Consider the following 24,641-nt stretch of genomic DNA (forward strand, 5'->3'; position numbering starts at 1 on the left):
CAGAGATAACAAGTTCTGAGTATGGGGCAGGAGGAGGAGAAGGAGGAGGTGTCCTCTGAACAGGTGCGGGATCTTTGGACCGGCATGGCCGTAACATATTCCTATGTAGAGTCCGTGAAGAAAATTCCCCATTCTCAACCTGCACTTCGTAGACCGGACCATTAGGGTACACTCTCTTGATCACTTTGTATGGCTGTACTTCCCAACGCTCACTCAACTTGCCTCTGGGACGTTTCTCTCGTACCAGTACCCGATCCCCAGGCTGCAATGGAACCTCCTGAACTGGAGGACGGTCTGTATGAGCTCTCTCCTGTAACCGCTGACCTGCCAACCGGCGAATGGTCTGGAGATGCCGACGGTGTTCTTTCACCCATGAGGTGGTTGATCGCTCTATTAGGTCTTCTGGCTGTTCTAGGTTTAATTCCACGATCTCTCGACCAGCCCTACCGAACAGTAACATGTATGGGGTGTAACCGGTGGTGGTGTGGACACGATTATTGTAAGCCCAGACTAATTCTGGCAGGTAGTCAGGCCAGTGTGCCCTCTTGTCTTTCTCTAGCGTCCTCAGCATTTGCAGCAATGTGCGGTTAAAGTGCTCACAGGCCCCGTTTCCTTGGGGATGATAAGGAGTTGTCCTGGATTTTTCAATGCCGTACAGTCGATGTAGCTCTTCCATCACTTTTCCTTGAAAGCACGCCCCTTGATCTGAATGGATCCGCTTTGGACACCCATAGACCCGAATGAAGTCTTGACAAATGGCTCGTGCAGCGGACTCGGCCGTCTGGTCCCGAGTTGGGGTGACTACTGCAAACTTGGAGAAGTGGTCGATCATGACCAGGCAATACTGTGGACCTCTTGACGATTGTCCCACAAGAAGATAGTCTATCATCAACACTTCCAGCGGTTCTGTGGTCTGGATGGACTGTAGGGGTGCTCTCTGTTCTGTACTCTTCGTGAGTTCACACACTCGACACTGTCGGCAAACTTCTTCAACTGTGGCCTCCAGTCGCGGACAATACACATAACGCTGCAGCCACTGGTATGTCTTGACTGGCCCGAAGTGAGCTCCAAACTCATGAGCCTCTTTGGCTATCTCCCGTGCCATTCTTCTGGGTATCACTACCTGCCACCTCGCCTCTAGGTCGGCAGGCTGTTGCCACTTGCGGAACAAAACAGCTCCATGCACTTCCAGTCTGTCCCATTGATGTAGAACGGACTTCATCTCGGCATCCAGATCAGTCCTTTCTTATTTGTTGGGTTTCCTGCACTGGGTTACCCAGCTTTTCATTTGCTGCAGTCCAATGTCTTCATCTTGCAATCTGCCCCATTCTTCATTAGTTCTCCCCAATGCTTTGGGTAGCTTACGGGCCTCCCCACTTGTCTGGGCCGCGACTGTTGGGGGAGCGAACTTGCGGAAGTCAGGAGTTTCATCTTCTTCCTTTTGTTGATCCATATCCCCTACTGGAGTTTCAAAAGTAACCCTCGAGAGACCATCAGCATTAGTGTTCTCTGTAGCGGAGCGGTAGCGAATTGAGAAGTCATACTTTGCAAGGCGAGCCGCCCAGCGTTGCTCCAGGGCTCCCAACTTGGCAGTACCCAGATGGCCGTACGAAGATCTTAGCTCCTGTCAGATATCCTGCAAATTTCTCCGTCATAGCCCACACCAGGTCAAGGAGTTCCAGCCGGAAGGAACTGTAGTTATGGGGGTTTCGCTCCGTATCTCGCAAGGATCTACTGGCATAAGCGATCACTCTCTCATGTCCATCTTGTACCTGCGACAGGACTGCCCCAAGTCCGTAGAGGCTGCCATCAGTAGCTAAGATGAATGGTTTATCAAAATCGGCATAAGCCAAGATGGGGGCCGATGTCAGGGCTTCTTTCAGGGCCTGGAAGGCCTCTTCCTGTTTCTGTCCCCAGGGGATACTTTGGCCCTTGGGTTGCCCAGCCGTTCCTCTCAACAACTCATTCAGAGGGCCCGCTATTTTTGCGTAGTCTTTGATGAACCGCCGGTAGTACCCAGTCAGTCCCAGGAAGGCCTTCAACTCACGCAGTGTTCTCGGCACTAGCCATTGTCGTATCGCAGCCACTTTGTCTTGGGACGGTAGCACTCCGTCTTGGGACACCCTATGGCCCAGGTACTCGATCTCCCTCTTGAAAAGATGACACTTCTTTGGCTTTACCTTCAGGCCATGGGATCGCAGTCGCTCGAGTACCTGCCCTAGCCGATTCAAGTGTTCTTGAAAAGTAGCAGAGTATACGATGATATCGTCTAGGTATATCAGAGTGGCTTCAAAATTCAGGTCTCCCAGGCATCTCTCCATCAGCCGCTGGAAGGTTCCAGGGGCATTAGTCAGTCCGAATGGCATCCTGTTGAATTCAAATAACCCCATGGGGAGTATGAATGCTGTCTTTGCCTTGTCCTGCTCAGCCACGGGTACTTGCCAGTACCCACTTGCTAGATCCAGGGTGGAGAAGTATTTGGCTCGTCCTAGAGCCGTCAGAGACTCCTCGATGCGTGGCAGAGGATATGAGTCTTGCGCAGTGCAAGCATTCAACCGCCGGTAATCCACACAAAATCAAATAGTGCCGTCCTTCTTCTTGACAAGCACCACTGGGGCTGCCCAAGGGCTCTGGCTTCCCCGCACCACTCCGGAGTCTATCATCTGTTTCAATAGCGTCTTCACTTCCTGGTACAACTTGGGCGGAATCTGTCGATATCTCTCCCGAATTGGTGGAGTGTCCCCCGTCGGTATATCATGTGTGATAGTATTCGTGCAGCCAAAGTCATCAGCGTGGCGGGCAAACGCAGCCTGATTCTCCCACAGCATGGTTTAAACTGCTCGCTGTTGGTCTAAACTGAGAGCCTTAACATCTATCTCCATTTGGTCCAAGATGGTTCCCCCATTCCATTCTGGGGTCGGCGCCTCTTCTGCACTGGCAGTAACTGCCAGGGTCCAAACAGCATCCCCTACCGGAGCTAGAGTCACTTCTCTCTGACTCAGGATTTCTCCCTGATGTAGGTACACACGAGTCAGTTCCACCCCTGGCGTCAAGGGAACTTCTAGATATCCCACATTCACAGCTCTTATGGGTACTCGTCCATTCTGGACCACTCCCAGTGTCCGGGCCACCAGGACGTCCTGACCCAGCTCTCCTAGGCCTGTTGGTTCAACGAACATCTCCATGCCTTCAAGATTACGGAAAGTTCCCACGGGTAACGTCAGCACGGTCTCCCGACCAGGGGGAAGGGTGAAGGTAGCCTTTCCTGGCGCTCGGATCGTTCCCACCGCCTGGTGTGCTGGTACACTTTTCTGTGTTCCACAAAAACGGATTAGCCGTTGAAATGCTTTCTGGGTAGGTTTGTGCGGGGTGGCTTGTTTCCAGTAACCCGGACCCCGTTTGGTGAACATGATCTGATCCAATTCTCGCAGGATATTCATGCCCATTATCACCGGCACATCTTCTTTGAACGTTTCGGGGACCAACAAGATACCTTTCCGCCCCACTTCCTGTCCACATAGCCGTACATTCATCGACACGACCCCGGTGACAGGAATCTGTTGTTGGTTAGCCGCTGTAACACGGACCAGGGTCTCTCGTTCTGGCTTGGCCAGCGCTTGAAAGTAACGGTAGAAGAATGACTCGGGCATAGTTGTCACCTGAGACCCAGTATCCACTAAGCAGTCGACAGGAACACCTTCGAATTCAGCTCGTATAGTGGGGCACCCTGCGACCAGGTGTTCGGAGCTTTGCTGGGTAACTTGGCTCTCCACCTCCCCTGCAGTACGCCCCACCACTGCAGGGGTCAGTAGTTTAACGGCGGCTCTTGGCGTCCAGCTGGATTATTCCGACACTCTCTGGCGAAATGTCCTAGATCTCCACATCGCCAACACTGTGCCCCTTGACGGCCCACTTTTTGCCTGCGAGTGGGAGGTGCCCTCAGAGCTTGGCTGGATGGCCCCACTGAAGGATAATGAGGGGCTTGATGGTATGGTAAGTTAGCATAAGGGCATTCGGGTGTAGGAACCCACGGAGTCGCCTGATAGGTTTGTTGTCGGGCTGGATAGGCAGCCTCAGTGGTATGGCACGACTCTATCCGTTTCTCCAGGTGTGTCAACTTTTCGTGCATGGCACTCAGGGAGCTCTGCAAGTCTTGTACCACTCTGACCAGGGCTTCCTCATTTCTTGTAACCCCGGGGGGTGTAACGGTCTGGGTCCGTATTACTCCAGAAGCATAGCCGTCTTCTTTGCTTCGCGTCACGGCCTCTGCCAAAATTTGTCGAAAGGTTAGGGTAGGGTCTACTCTGACTCGTTCCCGCAGAGCCTGTTTCAGGGGATTGCTGTAGAGCCCCAGAATAAATTGTTCCCGCTACCCGGGGTGCACCTCTACGGTGCACTAAACTAAATCCTATTCCACTATGTCCTAGCTCAGATTAGCATCAGTGCACTCACAGTTCTGTGTCCGGCACATGCAGGCAGATACAGTCTGGGTCCCGATCTGGTTGCTTGCTTGCTTGCTTGCTTGCTTGCTTGCTTCAGCGTGGCTCAGCTCTGGCAGGGGTGATGCTGCAAGCCTCACTTTGCAGTCTCTGTAACTCTGGTTAGAGATAATCAGCCGCTCCGGACGTATAATCAGGCAGGGCCTGGAATTCACTCACAAGCCCCTCTGGTAAGTGCCTCACACTGCAGCAGTCTCTCTTCTGCACCAGGAAACATCAGCTCAGTCAGAGAGCAAACACACTCTAATGTCCCAGATACTGTGTCACAGCAGGCAGGGAGAAATCACTCTAATCTTCCCTGTGGATCTCCCTCTCAGTGGACAGCGTCCTTCTTCCTGTGTACTCAGACACCTTCAGCCCAGGCTCTCTGCTCAGCTCGGGAAAAAACCTTAACTCCTTATCCTCTGGAAACAACTCCTCTCACTGTCCTACTCAGCCACAGTGGCCTCTGGTGGCTGGAGGGAAACATGACAGTCTGATATATATATATGTGTTGGAAATTTGCTGGATGATCAGGGCTGCCTCTTACATGTGAAAGAGGCCTAATTGGAATGTAACCGAAGTTTAATAAAGAAGTTGGCAACATTTTATCCTGGATGCTGGAACATTTTCTTCTGTTCATACACCAAGGACCGGTCCAGTCTGTTCAGTGCAGAAGGCTTTCATGGTGAGCTGGAATATTTTTCTTTATTTGATTTTAATAGTGGCCCCTGCCCTCTTAACAGTGACCTCCACATTGCCGGCCCCTTTAACAGTGACCTCCACAACGCCCTGCCCCTTTAATGCTAGGGCTACACGACAACATGTGTCACGCGACATTTTGTCCCAACAATTTTTATAATGATAGTCGATGGTGTCGCACTGGGACATGTGACATGCTGCGACTGCGACATGACAGTTGCCAAAAATCTATCGCAGCATGTCACATGTAGTCATGTAGCCCTAGCCTAAAGCTGACCAACAGCAGTGAAGAAAAATGGCTGGGCTGTTATGGAAACCTGGAGTAAAACTGGGTGTATGTGGAGACTAAGGGCCTGCGAGCTTCCATTGGCTGATAAGGGACATGTGACCGTGTGTATGGCAGTTGGGATATGAAGAGAAAGACTTGCAGGCATGTATTGGCTAATGCAGGTCATTTTTTGGCAATATCTCAGGAACGGTACATCCTAGACAGCTGTGACCCCCACACAATTTCTTTCCAGGTAGCAAGGGATGTGTATACTAACAACTTTTGTTGAAATCGATGGTTGCGTTTTTGAGTGATCGTGGAATATACATACATACACACACACATATATATATATGTCCTTCTTTATATATATAGATTCAAAAGTTTATATTCTACTGCCTTCAGTTTCACTGCATCTGCAAACTGTTGCTTCTTCTCAGTGAAATCCATCAGTTTTACTACAGTTTACTAAATACTTTTTATTTTACCATTAAAGAGTATGCACTCTGTGTAGGGGAAGTAATTTTGATTATTTTTGCAAGATACTACTGATTTTGTATTTTTTTTTACAAAAATTTACTTAAAAACAGGCTCTGAAGTTGTCCCTTATTCGTCTTCGGAGCTCAGTGCAGTACTGAAGGCTAAAGATGCTCTCGGTTCACAACTAAATACAGAACTGTCCTGCTGCCCTCACTGCCTCATTCCTATATAGCCCTGACAGGGTGTGTGTGCTCAGTTTTCCCGGCATGCTCATTAAAGGGGTTATCCAGTATCTACAACAGCTCCCCCCCATGTGTCGGGCCCCTCCGTGACAATATACTTATCCCGCTCCCCGCGTCGCTCCTGGTCCCCGCACCGCCGCTGCTGCTTCTCCCTGTACACGGATGAAAACATCCAGTGTCGGGGGGAGCAGCCAACGGCAGGCAGGAACGAGCCTCTCTAGCGTCACCCACAGTGCTAGGGAGGCTCGTCCCCGTCCCCGCCTGGCATTGGCTGCTCCCCCCCCACCCCTCATTCATCCATGTACAGGGAGAAGCATCAGCGGCAGTGCAGATGTTTTATGTGGAACAGAAAACCGTTTATCAGCAGTACATTGCACCTTATAAACAGGGATGTGCTGACAACAAACAATGAATCTGTATGGGGGCATATGGACATTGGTTGTCTTCATTACATAACCCATTTTACCTAGTTCTATTTAGAACTGATCAGTTGAATACATTCTGCCTCTGTTTTATACTCAGAAATTAAAATTAAGAATTGCAATTATTTATCTACAAATGAGAAGGTTACCTTAAGTTATGCCTACCATTTAAATTACAACAAATACGTTTTGAAAAGAATTACAGTATTTACCTGGAAGTGTTCTCACCACAAAATATTGTATATCACTTTTCCTCTCGTTACCAACCAAAATGTATACATTTCCATTATATTCCATGTCAGGAGACAAACCAGACACTTCAAACGTTCTGTCTGTCTGGGTTTTTTGCCACTGAAATGTTATGTAAAAAAAGAAGGTAGAGCTTAGATTCATAATGTATCAAATAACAACTCTAGCCACATTAGTCACCAGTAGTCGCCAATAATAAACCAAACTGTAATAATAAGTGGGTATGGAACCATTGTATCAAACAACTGGTTTGTCTTTGGGCTAAACCTAAAGGCATTATCCTGGCAGTTCTCTGAAATTCACCCTTTAACCCCTATACCAGGGATGGCCAACCTGATGCTCTCCAGCTGTTGCAAAACTATAACTCCCAGCATGCCCAGACTGCCTACAGCTAGCAGCCTACAGCAGGGCATGGTGGGAGTTGTAGTTTTAAAACAGCTGGAGAGCTGCAGGTTGTCCATGCCTGGCCTATACAGTGATCTTGACTATGTGCAAATCCATGAAACAATCCAAAGGTCAGGACAAGCAGCACAGGGTCAGTATGGTGATCAGGCAGAAGTTGGCACAAAGGCAGACAAGCATAGTATAGCAACTTTGGAGGATCTAGCAAGCTCAGGCAGTGAGTAAGATAAACAGCTCAGCATATATAGCAGAGCTGAATAACACATGAAAGCAGCTGCACACAGAACAAAAGAAAGATTAACCCTTACAATACTGCAGAATGAAGTTAAGTTTAATGAAAAATATCTCCAATAGACACACAGGACACACAGGTGCCTGGACCTGCTGCTGAAGTTCTGGAAATGGAAAGAAACAGGGTCAGGGGAACAGCGCCTGTGCTCACCCAAAGTAGCAGGGCAGGGGTCGGCATGGGCTGCCAGTGTGACACAAACTGAATTGGAAGGTGCCAATTGGTATTATATCTGATGACATGTAGTGAATAAAAAGTGGAAAACATAGATAGGCTTCTTAACCTTCTTGAGTTATGAAAATTAAGGCAAAACATTAATGAAAGGTTGATGCTATTTCACCGGATTCTGCCATAAACATGCATGCATGGCTAAAAATGCATGTTTATTTAAATAGGGAGTGTGGAGAAGATTGCTTCCAAAAATGGCTTTAAGTCCCATGGGAACAAAGGACGAGGCATGTTAGAATCCAACATACCTGATCTTTCTTTCCCTGAACATCTACCTTTTGGGGACAGTCGACAGAACACAATACACATGAGACTATTGCCCATCCTGTCGAGTTTAGAAGGTTCAGTTGACTTTTATCTTGTGTATAATCAGCTATAGTGTCCTGAAATTGATTATACTGAGACAAAAGCAGTTGAAGAAAATTGTTCAAAAACTGTCTTTATTAAAGGGGTTGTCCCATGCATCTGGATCTCAGCATTTCAATAAAATGTATCTGTATAGCGCCACCTGCTTTTTGTTCTTTTTAGTATTTTTTAGTCCACCTCAGCAACGTTGCTGAGGTCGTTGCACATGCTCAGTTCTATCCTCTAACTGCCACCAGCTGTAGCTACTGTTAGAAACTGTGACAGTTAGGGTGCCTTCACACGCAGCAGATTTTTTGGCAGAAATTTCCTCGACTGCAAATCAGTTCCATTCACCTTGCAGAAATCCATGTGCTTGCTGCTAATTCAAATGAATGGAACTGATTTTCAGTCGTGGTATTTTCTGCTGCTAAATCTGCTGCATGTAAAGGCACTCCTACAGAGACAGAGCAGCAACGAAAAGGCCACACCTAGAGAAAGGACATGCCCTTGAGCTGTGATAGGTAGATAGCTGCAACAGAAGGGACACACCCCCTGAGCCACCAGCTTGACGTAAATCAAACAAAGCAATTAGAGCAATGAATTAGGAGATCTCTGGATCTATGTGAGGTACAGGGCTGGTTCTAGCTTTGTTAGAAAGAGATTGTCATGTACTATATGATGTCTGATTTTCATTTAACTTAAAAAATTCTTCACAAAGGTAGCATGCTTACAGCTTTTTTGGCTGGCTTTTTATGTCTATTAGGCTACAGTGTAACATAGTATCATAGTTTATTAGGCTGAAAAAAGGCCTCTGTCCATCCAGCTCAGCCTGTTATCCTGCAAGTTGATCCAGAGGAAGGCAAAAAAAAAAAAACTTTGAGGTAGAAGGCTATTTTCCTCACTTTAGGGGGAAAAAAATCCCTTCCCGAATATAAAAAATAATAAAAAATATATAATGAAATAAAAAAAATATAAAATAAAATATATAATGTAATAATTTGTACCATGACTGCAGTGGAGTGCCAATCAAAAAATAAAACTGCCAATATATTAATAAATACAAAAATATTGGCATTTTTCTATTCAGTTGTTTTTGAATAAATGACATCAGGACGATCAGCAATGTTCAGTTAGTTTCTCAGAAAGGGTGGGGGGGGGGGGGGGGGTTTAAACTGCCACTTCTAAGTTGGGCTCTACTATGTTGATTGCATTATGTACATTGTTTATGAAGCAGGACGTAATACCATGTAAGTTGGACTTGACAGAGCATGTGAAACGACCATTGGCCAACTCATCACTTCTTCCCACTAGGAAGTCAAAAAATGCACATTGCTAGAAATTGTAAAATGAAAATGTTCCTTTCAGAATTTTGCAATTATCCCTTTAAGGTAAAAACACAACTTACTATGTCTTTTTTCTCAGAATTGAAAAAGTTCAAGTTGTACTCAAAATGATCATTTTTGTAAAGATCTTCCACTGTCACTGGCTGCTTGTCTCTGCCCCTTATTGGTACAGGAGGAGTTGGAACAAAAAGTGTTATTGAATTCACATGCTGAATATAGTTCAATTTTGGTAAAATCAGATATGCTGTAAAGAGAAGCAAAAACAAAAAAAGTTAGTATAACGTTAAAAAATAGAGAACTATCTATTATTATTGGAAATGTATTAATGAAGTAGCCAAAAAGTCACATAGCTTTATAAAAATCTGTACTGTAAATGCATCGAGACTACAGGGGAAAGATGTTTTATTGGAAGGCTGAAACGCACCAAACATGCTGATAATGGAATCTAAACAGCAATCTTCTAGGAAGATATCTGTTGGTCGTGTGCTTGTTAAGGCTTCACATAAATACTGCATATCCACTTTCATTCTCAGAAGGTGCATCTTTATTTTTATAAGGAGATGGGTATAAGACGCCACTGGGGGAAGTAGTGTCAGGGCTGCCATCAGGAATTTTCACAGCCTCATACAGGCAAGCTGTATGGGTCCCACCCCCAAGCCCACCCTCCAACTCTTCTCACATTCATAGCCATAACAACCCACAACACTTTTTTGTGTCAGGCCATTTTGCCACATACATAAGTAAGATTTTAAGGTCTATCTACTTTTATTATGAGTTAAGTAAAGTAATAAAAAATTACACCATTTTTATTCACTTTTTTTCTGATCACCCTAAGAGATACCAAACACTATATTGTGATATTTAATAAGTATGTTACAAAAACACATTTATTGCAGTGGTTTTTGCACCGTTATTTCTTCTTTTGCTCCCTTGCTGGTGTAGATTTAAGCAGTTTTCTCCGCCAAATAAACTGGTCTGAAAAATGATAAACGAGATTGGCCTGCCGGCGCGGCATGAGCGGGGAAATGATGCAAATTTTACCGCACAAATAGAATGCAACAAAATTTCAAACCTATTTATGCCACAAAAGTTGCATAAATAGATTAATAAATGTCCGCTTAACTTTTACTTCAGGTTTTCTTTTACGATAAAAAAGCTGGGAAGTAAAAGTTACATTTTTAAATGTCTTAACCTTTACTAAACGATTTATTTTATATGCCTCTGTTGGTTATTAAACCCAGGACCTTTTATATAGCAGGCTAACCACTGCACTATAGTTAGACTGTAGTTAGCCTGTTAGCAGGACATATTTTACATGCTTAAAATTCTACTAAATTGTATTACTGTTTTCTTCAAAGGCATAATATTGCATAGTATTAAGAGTATCATGGTTTAGTACCTTTTTAGGCAAATAGGGGCACATTTATTAACAAATGAAATAGATTAACTGGGCACTCTCAAGATATTGGAACCATACAGAAGTTTATTAATCTTTGAAACAACCTTTAAAACAACAATGAAAAGGAGCAATAAAAAGGATATAGCCCATGTATTAAAATCACTATAAATATTCAACAGTACCTAGCATAGAATATGGATGAATGGTGGTCTATAGACTGGATAGCATACCAGTACTAAAACCTAGATGGCATATATATATATATATATATATATATATATATATACAAATAAAATACAAATGCAAAGTACTTTAAATCGATGAATAAATAGATATTTGCATAAATATTCACATAAATATTTGAATCCGAAATAGTTACTATTAGATCTTCGCAGAGAACGTATTAGCTACAATTTTCGTATAGCTCTCTCTCACGAATTACTCCCAGAATGAAATAATGCTGACAATGTTCATAATGTCCTGAAAAATCCAGTACAAAAATGATTAAGGCAACGTTGATTATTTCCCGTCCCACATCGGCAAGATGTAGCGGCGTCCCGCTATATATTCAAACCAGCGACGTCCCACTGGGATAATAACACTGCAGTTTTGATAAATATCCTACCGGTAAATGTTCGAAAGGGGTTCGAAGGTAATCTTACCGTATATCTTTCCTCACCAAATCGCTACAAAATCGCTCTGCTGGTTCTTTCTTTATGTATAGCAGCCAGTTGTATTCGAGCGATCGTAGTGTTCACTTCCCACGTTGGTAAATGTTTAACACGTGCAGTCCGATCTTTGCTGTAGATTGTGGTCTTTCAAGGTTTCTTTCTTACTTACCCTTTCCACGGTATTGAACAAAATACTGTGAGGATTCGGCAATATCTTTCAGTCTCCAATCTTTAGAGGTTCGGGGTCCTGTATAGGCTAGACGCGTTTAAGGGCATTTGATCGCCCCTTCCTCAGTAGCCAGCGATCAAATGCCCCAAAACATTTCTCAGTTCCAATTTAAGTGGACTTTACTGAGTGCACCTCTGTTTGGTCAGTGTGGGATCCTGTGCGCCACATTCACATTATCCATTGCACATTTATTAAGACCAGCATTTTAGACACTGGTTATAATAAGCCCTATAGCTGGCGGTGGATATCTGAAATAAAAAAGAGGCGCTGACCTCTTCATAACTTCAGCGCATCCAGCGCTGATTCAAAATGTAAGACAGCTTCCTTGCTGTCTTGCATTTAGACCATTTTCTATGCCTAAACCAGGCAACGAAAATGATAAATGAAACGGGATTGCCGGCCCATGCCTTTTCCAGTGCACGCCACGCCCACTATTTTAGACCTGGCGTGAGCGGGTAAGGTCGCAGATTCCGCTGTACCATGGCATGCAACATAATCTGCGCCAGGTGGGGTATACCTGGTCATAAATGACCCCCTTATAATCCTATTTTTTATACGGTAGAGTAGTTGTTTCGTGGTAAACTTGCTTCCTGCCATATATAAGGAGTTTCAGTTATCACTATATATGTAATCATTATTGTCATCTGGAGACATAGAATCATAGGAATAAAAATGAAGTTGTTTGGGGAGACCTGTGCAACAATTTCTTTTGTAACTTTTATAGCAGAAAAATATTACTTTCCAGATTTTTTTATGGTAAAAGTTACATTTTTCTTCAAAAGTTATTGTTAAAAAAATAATGGACCAAAAACCATTACAATAAATGCGTTTTTGGAGCATACCTACTATTAGATATTACAAAACAATATTTGGTATCCCTGTAATCATAAAAACCCATAAAGTATAGTTAAAGCACATTATTTATGGCGACTAATAAACAGCATAAATTAAAATTGTGCAATGATTTCAACTTCATTTCAATAATACTATTTATTTAATGTTAAGTCTGTGAAGAAACCAACAATACTTTTTGGTAGCTTTTTAAGCACAAAAAAACTAATTTTACAACAGAGCAGGTCTGTAGTGTAGTTGTGAATCTGCTGCCTGCCATACAAAAAGTGAAGGGTTCAATTCTCACAGGAGACCTGTAAAATAATTTATTTGGTAAGGGTCTCTGTGCCAGGAGAGGGCCCCTTACCCAGCTTAATTAGCATTCACTGAAGATAATATTAAAGAGGATATTAGAGACCCCAAGTTCCTGTCCTGGGCCTATGACTCCAGTATTGCCTTGATGGCAGCTCTAGGCATGATAAAAATGTCAAATATTTTTTCTGTTGAACTGCCCTCGTATGAATTATTCTGTTAGCTGATCCTGCCAAAATCATAGGGTGCAGCTGACATTAAACTAATGTTTAAGGCCAATTATTTCCCTAGAGTTTATATTCTTCTCAGTAATTCAATCAAGTTACTAATATGGTATGAACCTTAAAGGGGGTTGTCCTGCCATATGTATTGATGACTTGTCGTCAATTCAGCTGTTTGGATAGACGACGGTGCTCCATGTGAGTGCTCCACTGCTCATTACACTCACTATGCATCGTCTACTATGGAGTGGTGGCGTAGTGTAATTACAAGTACTTGCTCTATTCAAGTAAATGGAGTGAGTACTTGTCACAAGACGACTTGCAGTGTAATGAAGAGAAGCAGCGCTCGCATGAAGCGCTGCTTCATCTTCAAACAGCTGATAGGTGGATTGCCGGATGTCAGACCCGCCAATCAGATATTGATTACCTTTCCTGAGGATAGGTCATCAATATAAGGTAAAATGTGAAAAATTGCCCCCATTTAGTAGGCCATCAGGAACAACCACAAAAAAAATTACAGCAAGATTATGATATCGTGGGATTAAATTAAATACTGTGAAGTTTAAGGTACTATAAAATCAGCTGACAATGGTTGACAATGATCTCAATGGCTGAGGCAGGTCATTGCAGTGGACTGTGATTGTCTGACCAGTTATTTCCTGTGTGTTGAAAGGGACCAGAAAGCAGAGATCAGTGAGTAACCCAACCAGCATCTGAACAGGAGTGGCAGGGGGTGAATGGTGTTTTTTGTACACCATTGTGAACTGGTTTAAAAGTAGTTTTTATTTGCTGGACAACCCCTTTTCTCAACTTCTGAAATAGAACTTTTTGCATTCTCTTATTACTTTGCCGATTCCTTCTATTTTAAAAAGTCTGAACACGAAGGGTAGCAAAGGGTAGCATTAAGAAAGGGTAGCATGTGTGGGTGGCATGACAGCTATCTTGGCCTCATAAAGTTGGCACAGGCATAACACATTTGCACAATACAACAAATAAGCTGTACATACAGTAATTTAGATAGGTAGTCTGCTCTGTGCAAAATGTATAGTATAAAGGGGTTTTCTGGGATACAGATATTGATGATCTATATCAGATTGGTTGGGGTCAACGTAAGAAATACTGGTATGTTTGAATCAGTTTTTATAGTGCACATGGCACGTCAATTATTATATTGGATCACGTCACAAGGACATGTTCTGTCATATGGTTATATTAGTTCACTGGATTGCTTAATTTTCTCTGTTGTACTGCACTTGATGAATAGGAGCTGAGCTGCAGTACACTGGCATGGCCACTACACAGTTTGTGGCACTGTCTGCTCCAGCTCAGTACACTGTATAGTTTCTGGTACTGGTGGCTGCCCGAAACAGCTAATCAGTGGGTGTACCCTGAGGATAGATCTTCAATATCTAAGTCCCTAAAACCCCTTTTAAGGTAATTTAGACATCATCAGCATTACAGTATAAAGTAACATCAAGGAAAACTCTATATTGCAATTTATGAAGGAATGTAATTAAATATTAAGTTCATATTGTATATATATATATATTTGACACATCTCTTAGAAATACTTACTGTCATCTCTCGGGTTCAGTCTTTTTGATATGACCCAGTCAGAGGTACAATTTGTGGACAATGCCTTGACTCTCCCAAAGTACTGGTTTGTCATGAAGTCTTCTTCATCACCAACTATTGCATGTGTCAAATTACAGTAAACCCTGGTGATATTTTGACAACCAGGAAGCAGCAACCATTCTGTTTGCCCGTATCTACATAAATATGAGAAGAATGCTTAGAAACTCCGGTCAGGACCCAGTCTGCAGCAGGCATTGTCTCTATCCAGGAGACTTCAGAAAACTAAAATGTATTCAAATCGATAGAGTAAAAATCCTTTAACCAAGCATCAATAGGATCTAAGAGGTGTTATATTAGGAGATATTTAGGAATTATTGGACAAGTATAATACTGGAAGCACATATAAGGCTACTTTCACATCTGTGCTTTCCCTTTCTGCTATTGAGATCTGTCATGGGGGGGAAATGCTTCCATTTTTCCCCCATTCATTGTCAATGGGAACAAAACTCAACTGAACGAAACAGAATGCACCAGAATTCATTCTGTTCGGTTTGGCTGTTTCCCCATCGCGGACAGAATAACGCTGCAAGCAGCGTTTTTCTGTCCGCGATGTGGTGCGGAGCAAGCAGGATCCATCATAACATACAATGTAAGTCAATGGGAACAAAACTGAACTGAACGAAACAGAATGCACCAGAATTCATTCCGTTCCGTTTGGTTGCCTCCCCATCGCGGACAGAATAACGCTGCAAGTCAATGAGGACTGATCCGATTTCTCTGACACAATAGAAAACGGATCCATCCCACATTGACTTTCAATGGTTTTAGAGATGTATTCATCATGGCTATTTTAAAGATAATACAACCGGATACATTCATAACAGATGCAGATGGTTGTATTATCATGACGGAAGCGTTTTTGCTGATCCGTGACGGTCTAAAATAAAATATTAATGTAAATTCTGTTATTAGGCTTTCTAAGAGGCTATTTCTGCTGTTTACTCTCAGGTCTTGAGAAGTTCTGTATTATTGGTGACAGGGGGTAGGGGGTAGCTATTGGGGTGCAAAGGTAGTAGTCACACCTGGGCTCTGATGCCTAAGTTTGCACTCTGGCACATTCATGAGAAGACACCAGTATTATAAATAATACATACTAGAGGGGCTCTCTGCACATTTTGCACTGGGCCCCAGGAGCAAGTTACACCCCTGTATATTATTCTACAATTCTGTGCTGGACGCAAGTGGTAGATTATCAGATTATTGGATATTGGTTTAAAGGTGGCTCGGGTAACAGTTACACCTGGGCCCTGTACCTGATAAGGAGACACTAGTATTAGCGGAACATGGTGAGGGGCTGTTACACATTTCATATTATTGAATACTGTTTTAAAGGATAATCTTAGAAGAAGATTTATTATGCGGAGAATTTTTTAAGTAAGTTTTACAGGAGTCTGAGTTACCATAATTTGTGTCAAATGTATCAAATTTACCAGTATGTTTGATATATTTGATGCATCTTTAAGTCTAACACTTCTGTCTTGAGATGTTACTCCACTTTCTATGCCGCCTCTTTATTGGAGTCAGATTGTAACATTTTTTAAAAAGTCAGAATTGATAAATCTGGCATAATCTTAACAGGCTAACCGTGTCCACTTTCCCACCCACTTTTTAAAACTATGGTTAGCGGTATAAAAATGCAAACTGGTGCAACATTTTTACTAACTAAGATCAAAAATCCCCACAGCCCTATTTTGTGACTTTTTAAAGTCAGAATTGTGGAGTGAGGACATGATGCATTTCCCCTTTGGTATTTAAAAAATAATCGAATGTGCACATTTTTAAGTAGTACTATAAATGTTTATTCTTGCAAGAAAAAGTTTAATTGATATGCTTATTTTATGTAACTAAATCTTGGTATTTTTTGTTTTGTTCTATAGTCATATTTCCTTGTCCACAAGCAATAACAGTGAGAATTAGGGCTTGTTCACACAGCCGTTGTGCGGCTGTTCCGTGCATTGGGGACCGCAATTTGCAGGCCCCAATTCACAGGCAACATCCGTGCGGCGGCCGGGACGGATCCAGACCCATTCAACTTAAATGGGTCCGTGATCTGTCCACACTGCAAAAAAATAGAACATGTTCTATTTTTTTTTTTTTTGCGGTGTCGAGGCACGGCCAGAAACACCACAGAAGCACTCGGGACTGTGCCTGTGTATTGCGGACCCTCCGTATGCAAGCCGCAATACCGCCACCGGCACACAACGGCCATGTGCAAGAGGCCTTAAGCAGATAACTTGAACATGAATGGTCATCATAACAGAACGGTTATGAGTTCAAAATAAATGACAATATCAGTGTATCAATGTATCACTCCCAGAAATGTAACCCCAAAAAAGTTGCATATTTTTTGCACAAAAACACAATATTATGCAACTTTTTGTGATTTTACATTGCTCACTGCACTTCTGGCATAAATACACAAATGAAGATGCACAAAATGTATCAAACATCAGGGAAAGTTTCATAAATTTGACAGATATTACCTCAACATATAGTCATATGGATTAGAGGATATACAGGTGAAACATGAAAAATTAGAATATTTCAGTAATGCAACTTAAAAGGTGAAACTAACATATGAGACAGACTTGTTACATGCAAAGTGAGATATTTCAAGCCTTTATTTGTTATAATTTGGATGATTATGGCTTATAGCTTATGAAACCCAAAAGTCACAATTTTGAGGTACCCTTTGCTCAGGGGATATGGACTAATCAGCTGACTAGAGTGTGACACTTTGAGCCTAGAATATTGAACCTTTTCACAATATTCTAATTTTAAGCTGCATTAATGCAATTCCTTTTAATTTGCATTACTGAGATAAATGGACTTTTGCACAATATTCTAATTTTTCGAGTTTCACCTGTATAGATATGATATAGAGATCTGTGAATCTGTGAAAATGTGCCATTTTTACGTTTTACCAATTTCCTATTATGTTATTGTGGTTTTACCATATAAGATCTTGGAAGCTAAAAGACAGATTTAGGCCTCTTTCACACAACCGTTTTTTTTTTCTGTTTATGAGCTGTTCCTTTCACTGGTTCAGCGCAAAAAAAACGGAATGTACTCCGTATGCATTCCGTTTCCGTATTTCCATTTTTCCGTTCCATTCAAAGATAGAACATGTGCTATTATTGCCCGCAAATCACGTTCCGTGGCTCTATTTAAGTCAATGAGTCTGCAAACAAAATGGAACACATATGGAAACGCATCCGTATGTATTTCGTATCCGTTCCGTTTTTGCGGAAGCATGTATTGAAAATTTTATTCCCAGCCCAATTTTTTCTATGTAATTACTGTATACTGTATAATCCATACGGAAAAACAGAAAGGAAAAAACAGAACAGAAACTAAAATAAAAAGCGGAACAACGAATCCGTGAAAAATGGACTGCAAAACACTGAAAAAGCCATACGGTTGTGTGAAAGAGGCCTTAGCCAAGTGCTAACAAGGCAAGTTTCAGATTTGTTCACCTAAAAAATGATGGCCTGTGTACACCAGTTTTTGTTGTGAACAGTGTTAGGCCTATTGCACACGCCCGTATGGCTTTTTCAGTGTTTTGCGGTCCGTTTTTCATGGATCCGCTGTTCCGTTTTTTGTTTCCGTTGTGTTTCCGTTTCTGTTCCGTTTTTCCGTTCCGTTTTTCTGTATAGCATATACAGTATACAGTAATTACATAGATAAAATTGGGCTGGCCATAACATTTTCAATAGATGGTTCAGGAAAAAACGGAACGGAAACGGAAGACATACGGATGCATTTCCGTATGTGTTCCATTTTTTTTGTGGATCCATTGACTTGAATGGAGCCACGGACCGTGATTTGCGGGCAATAATAGGACATGTTCTATGTTAAAACGGAAAAACGGAAATACGGAAATACGGAAATACGGAAACGGAATGCATACGGAGTACATTCCGTTTTTTTTGCGGAACCATTGAAATGAATGGTTCCGTATACGGACCGTATACGGAACGCAAAAAACGGCCAGTAAACGGGGAAAAAAAACGGCCGTGTGCAATAGGCCTTACTGAAATTATGCCAAATTTTATGTTTTAGCAGCACAATTTGAGACTTTTCTTGTTCATCACTAAACTTGAAAAGTAACAAGTAAAGTGGAAGTGGCCTCCAAAGACATACTTGAAATTTTACATCTGCTGAGATCCAAAATAAATTTAAAGGGAGTGTGTCAGCAGTTTTGTTTTATGCAATAGGCTGGGACACGGAACAGGAAGTAATACATACCTTTGTCCTTGCGTTTAATCACCGTAGTGCTGAGCAATTTACTTTTAATCTTGTGAGCGCCACTCCCGAAATAGCACCGACGGTGGGCATGCAGGTTAAAGTGCTTCAGGCTGAGTGTTTGAACTGCTCAAACTGCACAGTCCCTTCCTTCCCTGCTGTGAGTGATGGCTGTATCCAACCCAAAAATTGCTAAAGCCTTCACTCACAGTAGTAGGGGGCTGAAACACTGAGCCTGAAGCACTCTAAGGGCTCATGCACATGACCATATGCCCTCTGAGACATACGGTCCGCGAGCAGGCCATATGTCCCGGAGCGGCATACATTGTGCGCACGGGAGCGCACAACATCATAGGTTACTATGATGCTGTGCGCATCAGGCCAGCCGCGGGGCTATTGTCCCGCACTCATAATATCATATCACAAAAGGCTGTGGCGATTGCAGTCGGTGCCTTCTCAAACAGCTGATAGGCAGGGGTCCCATGTGTCGGACCCCCACCGATCATGTACTGATGACCAATCCATATAATAATTCATCAGTATTAAAGTCATGGAAACCCTTTTAAAGTACCTGATCGGTAGGGGTCCGACACATGGGACCCCTGCCTATCAGCTGTTTGAGAAGGCACCGACTGCGATCGCCGCAGCCTTCTGTTTACTTACTAAACACAGCGCCATACCTTGTATAGTGTCTGTACTTGGTATCAGCCTCATTCACTTCTATAGAGGTGAGCGTCTAGGCCAGGGGTAGGCAACCTCCAGCTCCCAGCTGTTGTAAAACTACAATTCCCAGCATTCTCCATTCATTTCTATGAGAGTTCTTAGAAGAGCAGAGCAAGTATGCATACTGGGAGTTGTAGTTTCACAACAGCTGGGAGCCGGAGGTTGCCTACCCCTGGTCTAGGCCATGTAACCAATGAATTTGTCATCAAATGGCCTAGGAAAAGCTGGAGAAGGGTGCAGCACTACTGCAAGCGCCACTGCCATCTCAAACAGCTGATTGGCGGGGGTCCCGGGTGTTGGACCCCCACTGATCAGATACTGGTGACCTATCCAGAGGATAGGTCATCAGTATCAAAGTCTCAGAAACCCGTTTAAAGTTCACTTTCTCAACGATATGGTGATTGAAAGCAGGGACAGAGGTATCTATAACCTCCTGTCACCTACCTCTAGCTATGTTGGTTAGCCAACTCATTTAACTTAACAGATATTAACTTACCGTTTGTATTGGACATTGAATGATATATCTGGTACTAAATCATATTTGCTCCAGTGCAATATGTATTCAAAATTTCTTGCAGTAAAGGTCACATTGTATTCAGAGATGTTCAGGCAGCTGTGACAAACATGCACTGGAATAAAAATATTAATAATAATAAAATAAATATAATATTAAAGGGCTTCTGTCACCCCACTAAAGTCATATTTTTTTTGGGGGCGAGTTAAATTCCTTATACTGCGATATATGAAAATATAATGGTGTTACTTACTTTCCTTCAGCAGTTTCTTATAAAAACGAACTTTTATAATATGTAAATTAGGTCTCTACCAGCAAGTAGGGCGTCTACTTGCTGGTAGCCGCCGCAAAAAAACGCCCCCTCGTCGTGTTGATTGACAAGGCCAGTAGCGATATCCTCCTCCGGCCGCCCTGTCAGCATTTCAAAAAACGCGCGCCTGTATTCATTCGGCGCAGGCGCTCTGAGATGATGAGCTTCCCTGAGACTGTTTCTGACAGTTTGTGCAGAAATTAAAATTTAAGGGACTATAGGTTTCACATATTGCAGAAAAAACTTCCCAAAACTGCTGGTCTCTTTAAGGCCTCTTTACATGGGCTGACACAGTAAGCTGATATTGAGTATTTAATTCTTCATAATTGCCTACTTGTCAGATTTAGGTGAGAGTTACATTTACATACAGCAATCACCTCCATTGTTGCAATTGCTCGTCCCCATAAAGAACCATTGCTTCTGGAATTCAGATCACTGTTACACAAGATGATCTGCTGCCCAGACATGATGTCGTCCAGCAATGCTTTCACCTGATGAATGTGTGTTTACTGTTTTGTGGACTTTTTCACTTCAGCAAATTGCATTTGTCATGTAGAGAAAGTTAAGGGTGGTCATAACCATAGAAACGAGCAGTGTATAGGAAGCAAAATAGACAATCACAATAAATTACTAAGTGCGTAGTATTAACTTTTCTCTACATGCCACTTGCTGAAATTATTCAACCCCTTTCAATTTTCCATCACATTATACAGTGCTCGTTTCCATGGTTATGACTACCCTGCAATCCAGCAGCAGTGGGCGTGCTTACACAGTGTCGGACTGGGGTGCCTAGGGCCCACCAATAAAATTTATTTTGGGGGACCACTGTATGGATACATTCAAATATTACCTGCTAACACAGCAGCAAGATGCTAACAAATTACTGAATATGGGGGTCCCTGTAGCACATCTGAGAAAGCAGGTCCTGGGGAGAAGAGGACACTGGCAGCTTTCCTCTGTACCTAGAAGTCATCTCATCTCTGACCATGTCTATAATAATAAACTGGGGAGTTTCTTTAATAATCAATCAATTGTTTTAGATGAACATAGGCTGGTTGAGGTGCTGTACATTTAATATATGTACAGTCATGTGAAAAAATTAGGACACCCTTTGAAAGCATGTGGTTTTTTGTAACATTTTTAATAAAAGGTTATTTCATCTCCGTTTCAACAATACAGAGAGATTAAAGTAATCCGACTAAACAAAGAAAACTGAAGAAAAGTCTTTTCAAGATCTTCTGTAAATGTCATTCTACAAAAATGCCTATTCTAACTGAGGAAAAAGATAGGACACCCTTGCCCCTAATAGCGAGTGTTACCTCCTTTGGCTGAAATAACTGCAGTGAGACGGTTCTTGTAGCCATCTACCAGTCTTCGACATCGGTCTGAGGAAATTTTACCCCACTCCTCAATGCTGAACTTTTTCAGCTGTGAGATGTTTGAGGGGTTTCTTGCACGTACAGCCCTTTTCAAGTCACCCCACAGCATCTCAATGGGATTCAAATCTGGACTTTGACTTGGCCATTCCAGGACTCTCCATTTCTTCTTTTTCAGCCAATCTTTGGTTGATTTACTAGTATGTTTTGGGTCATTGTCATGTTGCATGGTCCAGTTCCGCTTCAGCTTTAATTTTCTAACTGATGGTCTCACATGTTCTTCAAGCACCTTCTGATACACAGTAGAATTCATCGTGGATTCTATGATGGTGAGCTGACCAGGTCCTGCTGCAGCAAAGCAGCCCCAAACCATGACACTTCCACCTCCATGCTTCACAGTTGGTATGAGGTTCTTTTCTTGGAATGCTGTGTTTGGTTTACGCCAAACATGTCCTCTGCTGTTGTGTCCAAATAATTCAATTTTGGACTCATCTGTCCAAAGAACATTATTCCAGAAGTCCTGGTCTTTGTCAACTTTATCTCTGGCAAATGTCAGTCTGGCCTCGATGTTTCTCTTGGAAAGCAAAGGTTTCCTCCTTGCACACCTCCCATGCAAGTTAAACTTGTACAGTCTCTTTCTGATTGTAGAGGCATGTACTTCTACATCAACAGTAGCCAGAGCCTGCTGTAGTTCTCGAGATGACACTTTAGGGTTTTTGGAGACCTCTTTTAGCATCATGCGGTCTGCTCTTGGGGTGAACTTGCTGGGGCGACCAGTCCTGGGCATGTTGGCAGTTGTTTTGAAAGCCCTCCACTTGTAGACTATCTTCCGGACAGTGGAATGGCTGATTTCAAAATCTTTTGAGATCTTTTTAAATCCCTTCCCAGACTCATAGGCTGCTACAATCTTTTTTCTGAAGTCCTCTGACAGCTCTTTTGCTCTCACCATGGTGCTCACTCTCACTTCAACAGTCAGGAGCACACCAAACTAAATGTCTGAGGTTTAAATAGGGCAAGCCTCATTCAACATGCAGAGTAACGATCTACTAATTATGTGCACCTGGTGTGATATACCTGTGTGAGATCTGAGCCAATTTAAGAGGGAATACATGTGAGGGTGTCCTATCTTTTTCCTCAGTTAGAATAGGCATTTTTGTAGAATGACATTTACAGAAGATCTTGAAAAGACTTTTCTTCAGTTTTCTTTGTTTAGTTGGATTACTTTAATCTCTCTGTATTGTTGAAACAGAGATGAAATAACCTTTTATTAAAAATGTTACAAAAAACCACATGCTTTCAAAGGGTGTCCTAATTTTTTCACATGACTGTAAGTCTACTGTGTTATGTGCCACTTGTGGAGGGAATGGGAAACTAGGGGTCCAGCTTGCTCAGGGGCCCACCGGGGGATTCACCTGTAACCCTGTGGGCCAGTCCGAGCCTGTGCTTACACATTGTAGAAAAAAGTGCTGGACTGTGCACATTCCCAGGGTCCCGGCCACCAGAGAGGCCTGCACTTTTTCCTGTATTGTGCAAGCTTGGGCCCCCCAGGAGCAACTGGGCCTGGGGCAGATGCCCCTTTTGCCCCTTGTTAAAGACGGCCCTGAACAATCACAATATATTAATAAGTGGCTTGTATGAACTTTCTTTACATAATAAATGCCATTTGATGAAGTGAGACAACCCTTTTAACCACCTAAGGTCCCTTTCACACAGGCGAGTTTTCCGCGCGGGTGCAATGTGTGACGTGAACGCATTGCACCCGCACTGAATCCGGACCCATTAATTTCTATGGGGCTGTGCACACGAGCAGTGATTTTCACGCATCACTTGTGCATTGAGTGAAAATCGCAGCATGTTCTATATTCTGCATTTTTCACAAAACGCAGGCCCCATAGAAGTGAATGGGGTTGCGTGAAAATCGCAAGCATCCGCAAGCAAGTGCGGATGTGGTGCAATTTTCATGCATGGTTGCTAGGAGACGATTAGGATGGGGACCCGATAAATTATTATTTTCCCTTATAACATGGTTATAAGGGAAAATAATAGCATTCTTAATACAGAATGCATAGTACAATAGGGCTGGAGGGGTTAAAAAAATAATAATAATATAACTCACCTTAATTCACTTGATCGCGCAGCTCGGCTTCTCTTCTGATCTCTTCTTTGCTGTGCACAGGAAAATTACCTTTATTGACGTCACTGGTAAAAGATCATGTGATGGACCATGTCATGAGCGCAGTGACGTCATCAAAGGTCCTATTCCTCAAAGAAGAAGACAGAAGAGAAGCCGGGATGCGCGATCAATGGATTAAGGTGAGTTAAATTAATTTAGATTTTTTTTTAACCCCTCCAGCCCTATTGTACTATGCATTCACAAAACGCAGTACAATGTTTTGCACCCACGCGGAAAAAACGCAAACATGGAACGCAATCGCTGTAAAAACTGACTTGTTTTAGTGTCAAAATTGCACCATTTTCCCTGAATGCATCCGGCCCTAATCCGCAACGCCCGTGTGAAAGGGGCCTAACTGTTCTGCTGAAGTTCTCACTGTGGGAAAAGTACTTAACTGTTTTGCTGGAGCTTGGGCAGAAGTGAATAGGGGAGGGCTGCTTTAGATGCTGATACCTCTGGAACTGTAGCAGCTGGAAGCATGGAACTAGCATACAAGACCAAAATGACAGCATTAGTCCGAGCTAAACAGGAGCTATCACTGTTAGAAATCGAGT

The 24,641-nt window shown here is 42.8% G+C and overlaps 1 protein-coding gene across 1 annotated transcript in view; it reads right to left on the reverse strand.

The window, feature by feature from the left end:
• The window catches only part of IL22RA1 (interleukin 22 receptor subunit alpha 1), a 58,197-nt gene that overhangs the window by 27,777 nt on the left and 5,779 nt on the right, over window positions 1-24,641 (reverse strand). Inside the window, exons 2-6 of the mRNA XM_044287176.1 lie at window positions 24,483-24,571; window positions 20,211-20,343; window positions 14,687-14,880; window positions 9,511-9,692; window positions 6,805-6,943 (exon numbers count right to left, since the gene is read on the reverse strand). Coding sequence (XP_044143111.1) covers window positions 6,805-6,943; window positions 9,511-9,692; window positions 14,687-14,880; window positions 20,211-20,343; window positions 24,483-24,567 — 733 coding nt within the window. The 5' untranslated portion in view covers window positions 24,568-24,571. The remainder of the gene's footprint in view (window positions 1-6,804; window positions 6,944-9,510; window positions 9,693-14,686; window positions 14,881-20,210; window positions 20,344-24,482; window positions 24,572-24,641) is intronic.

The sequence above is a fragment of the Bufo gargarizans genome, chromosome 3, assembly GCF_014858855.1.
Source record: "Bufo gargarizans isolate SCDJY-AF-19 chromosome 3, ASM1485885v1, whole genome shotgun sequence".
NCBI classification, from domain to species: domain Eukaryota; kingdom Metazoa; phylum Chordata; class Amphibia; order Anura; family Bufonidae; genus Bufo; species Bufo gargarizans.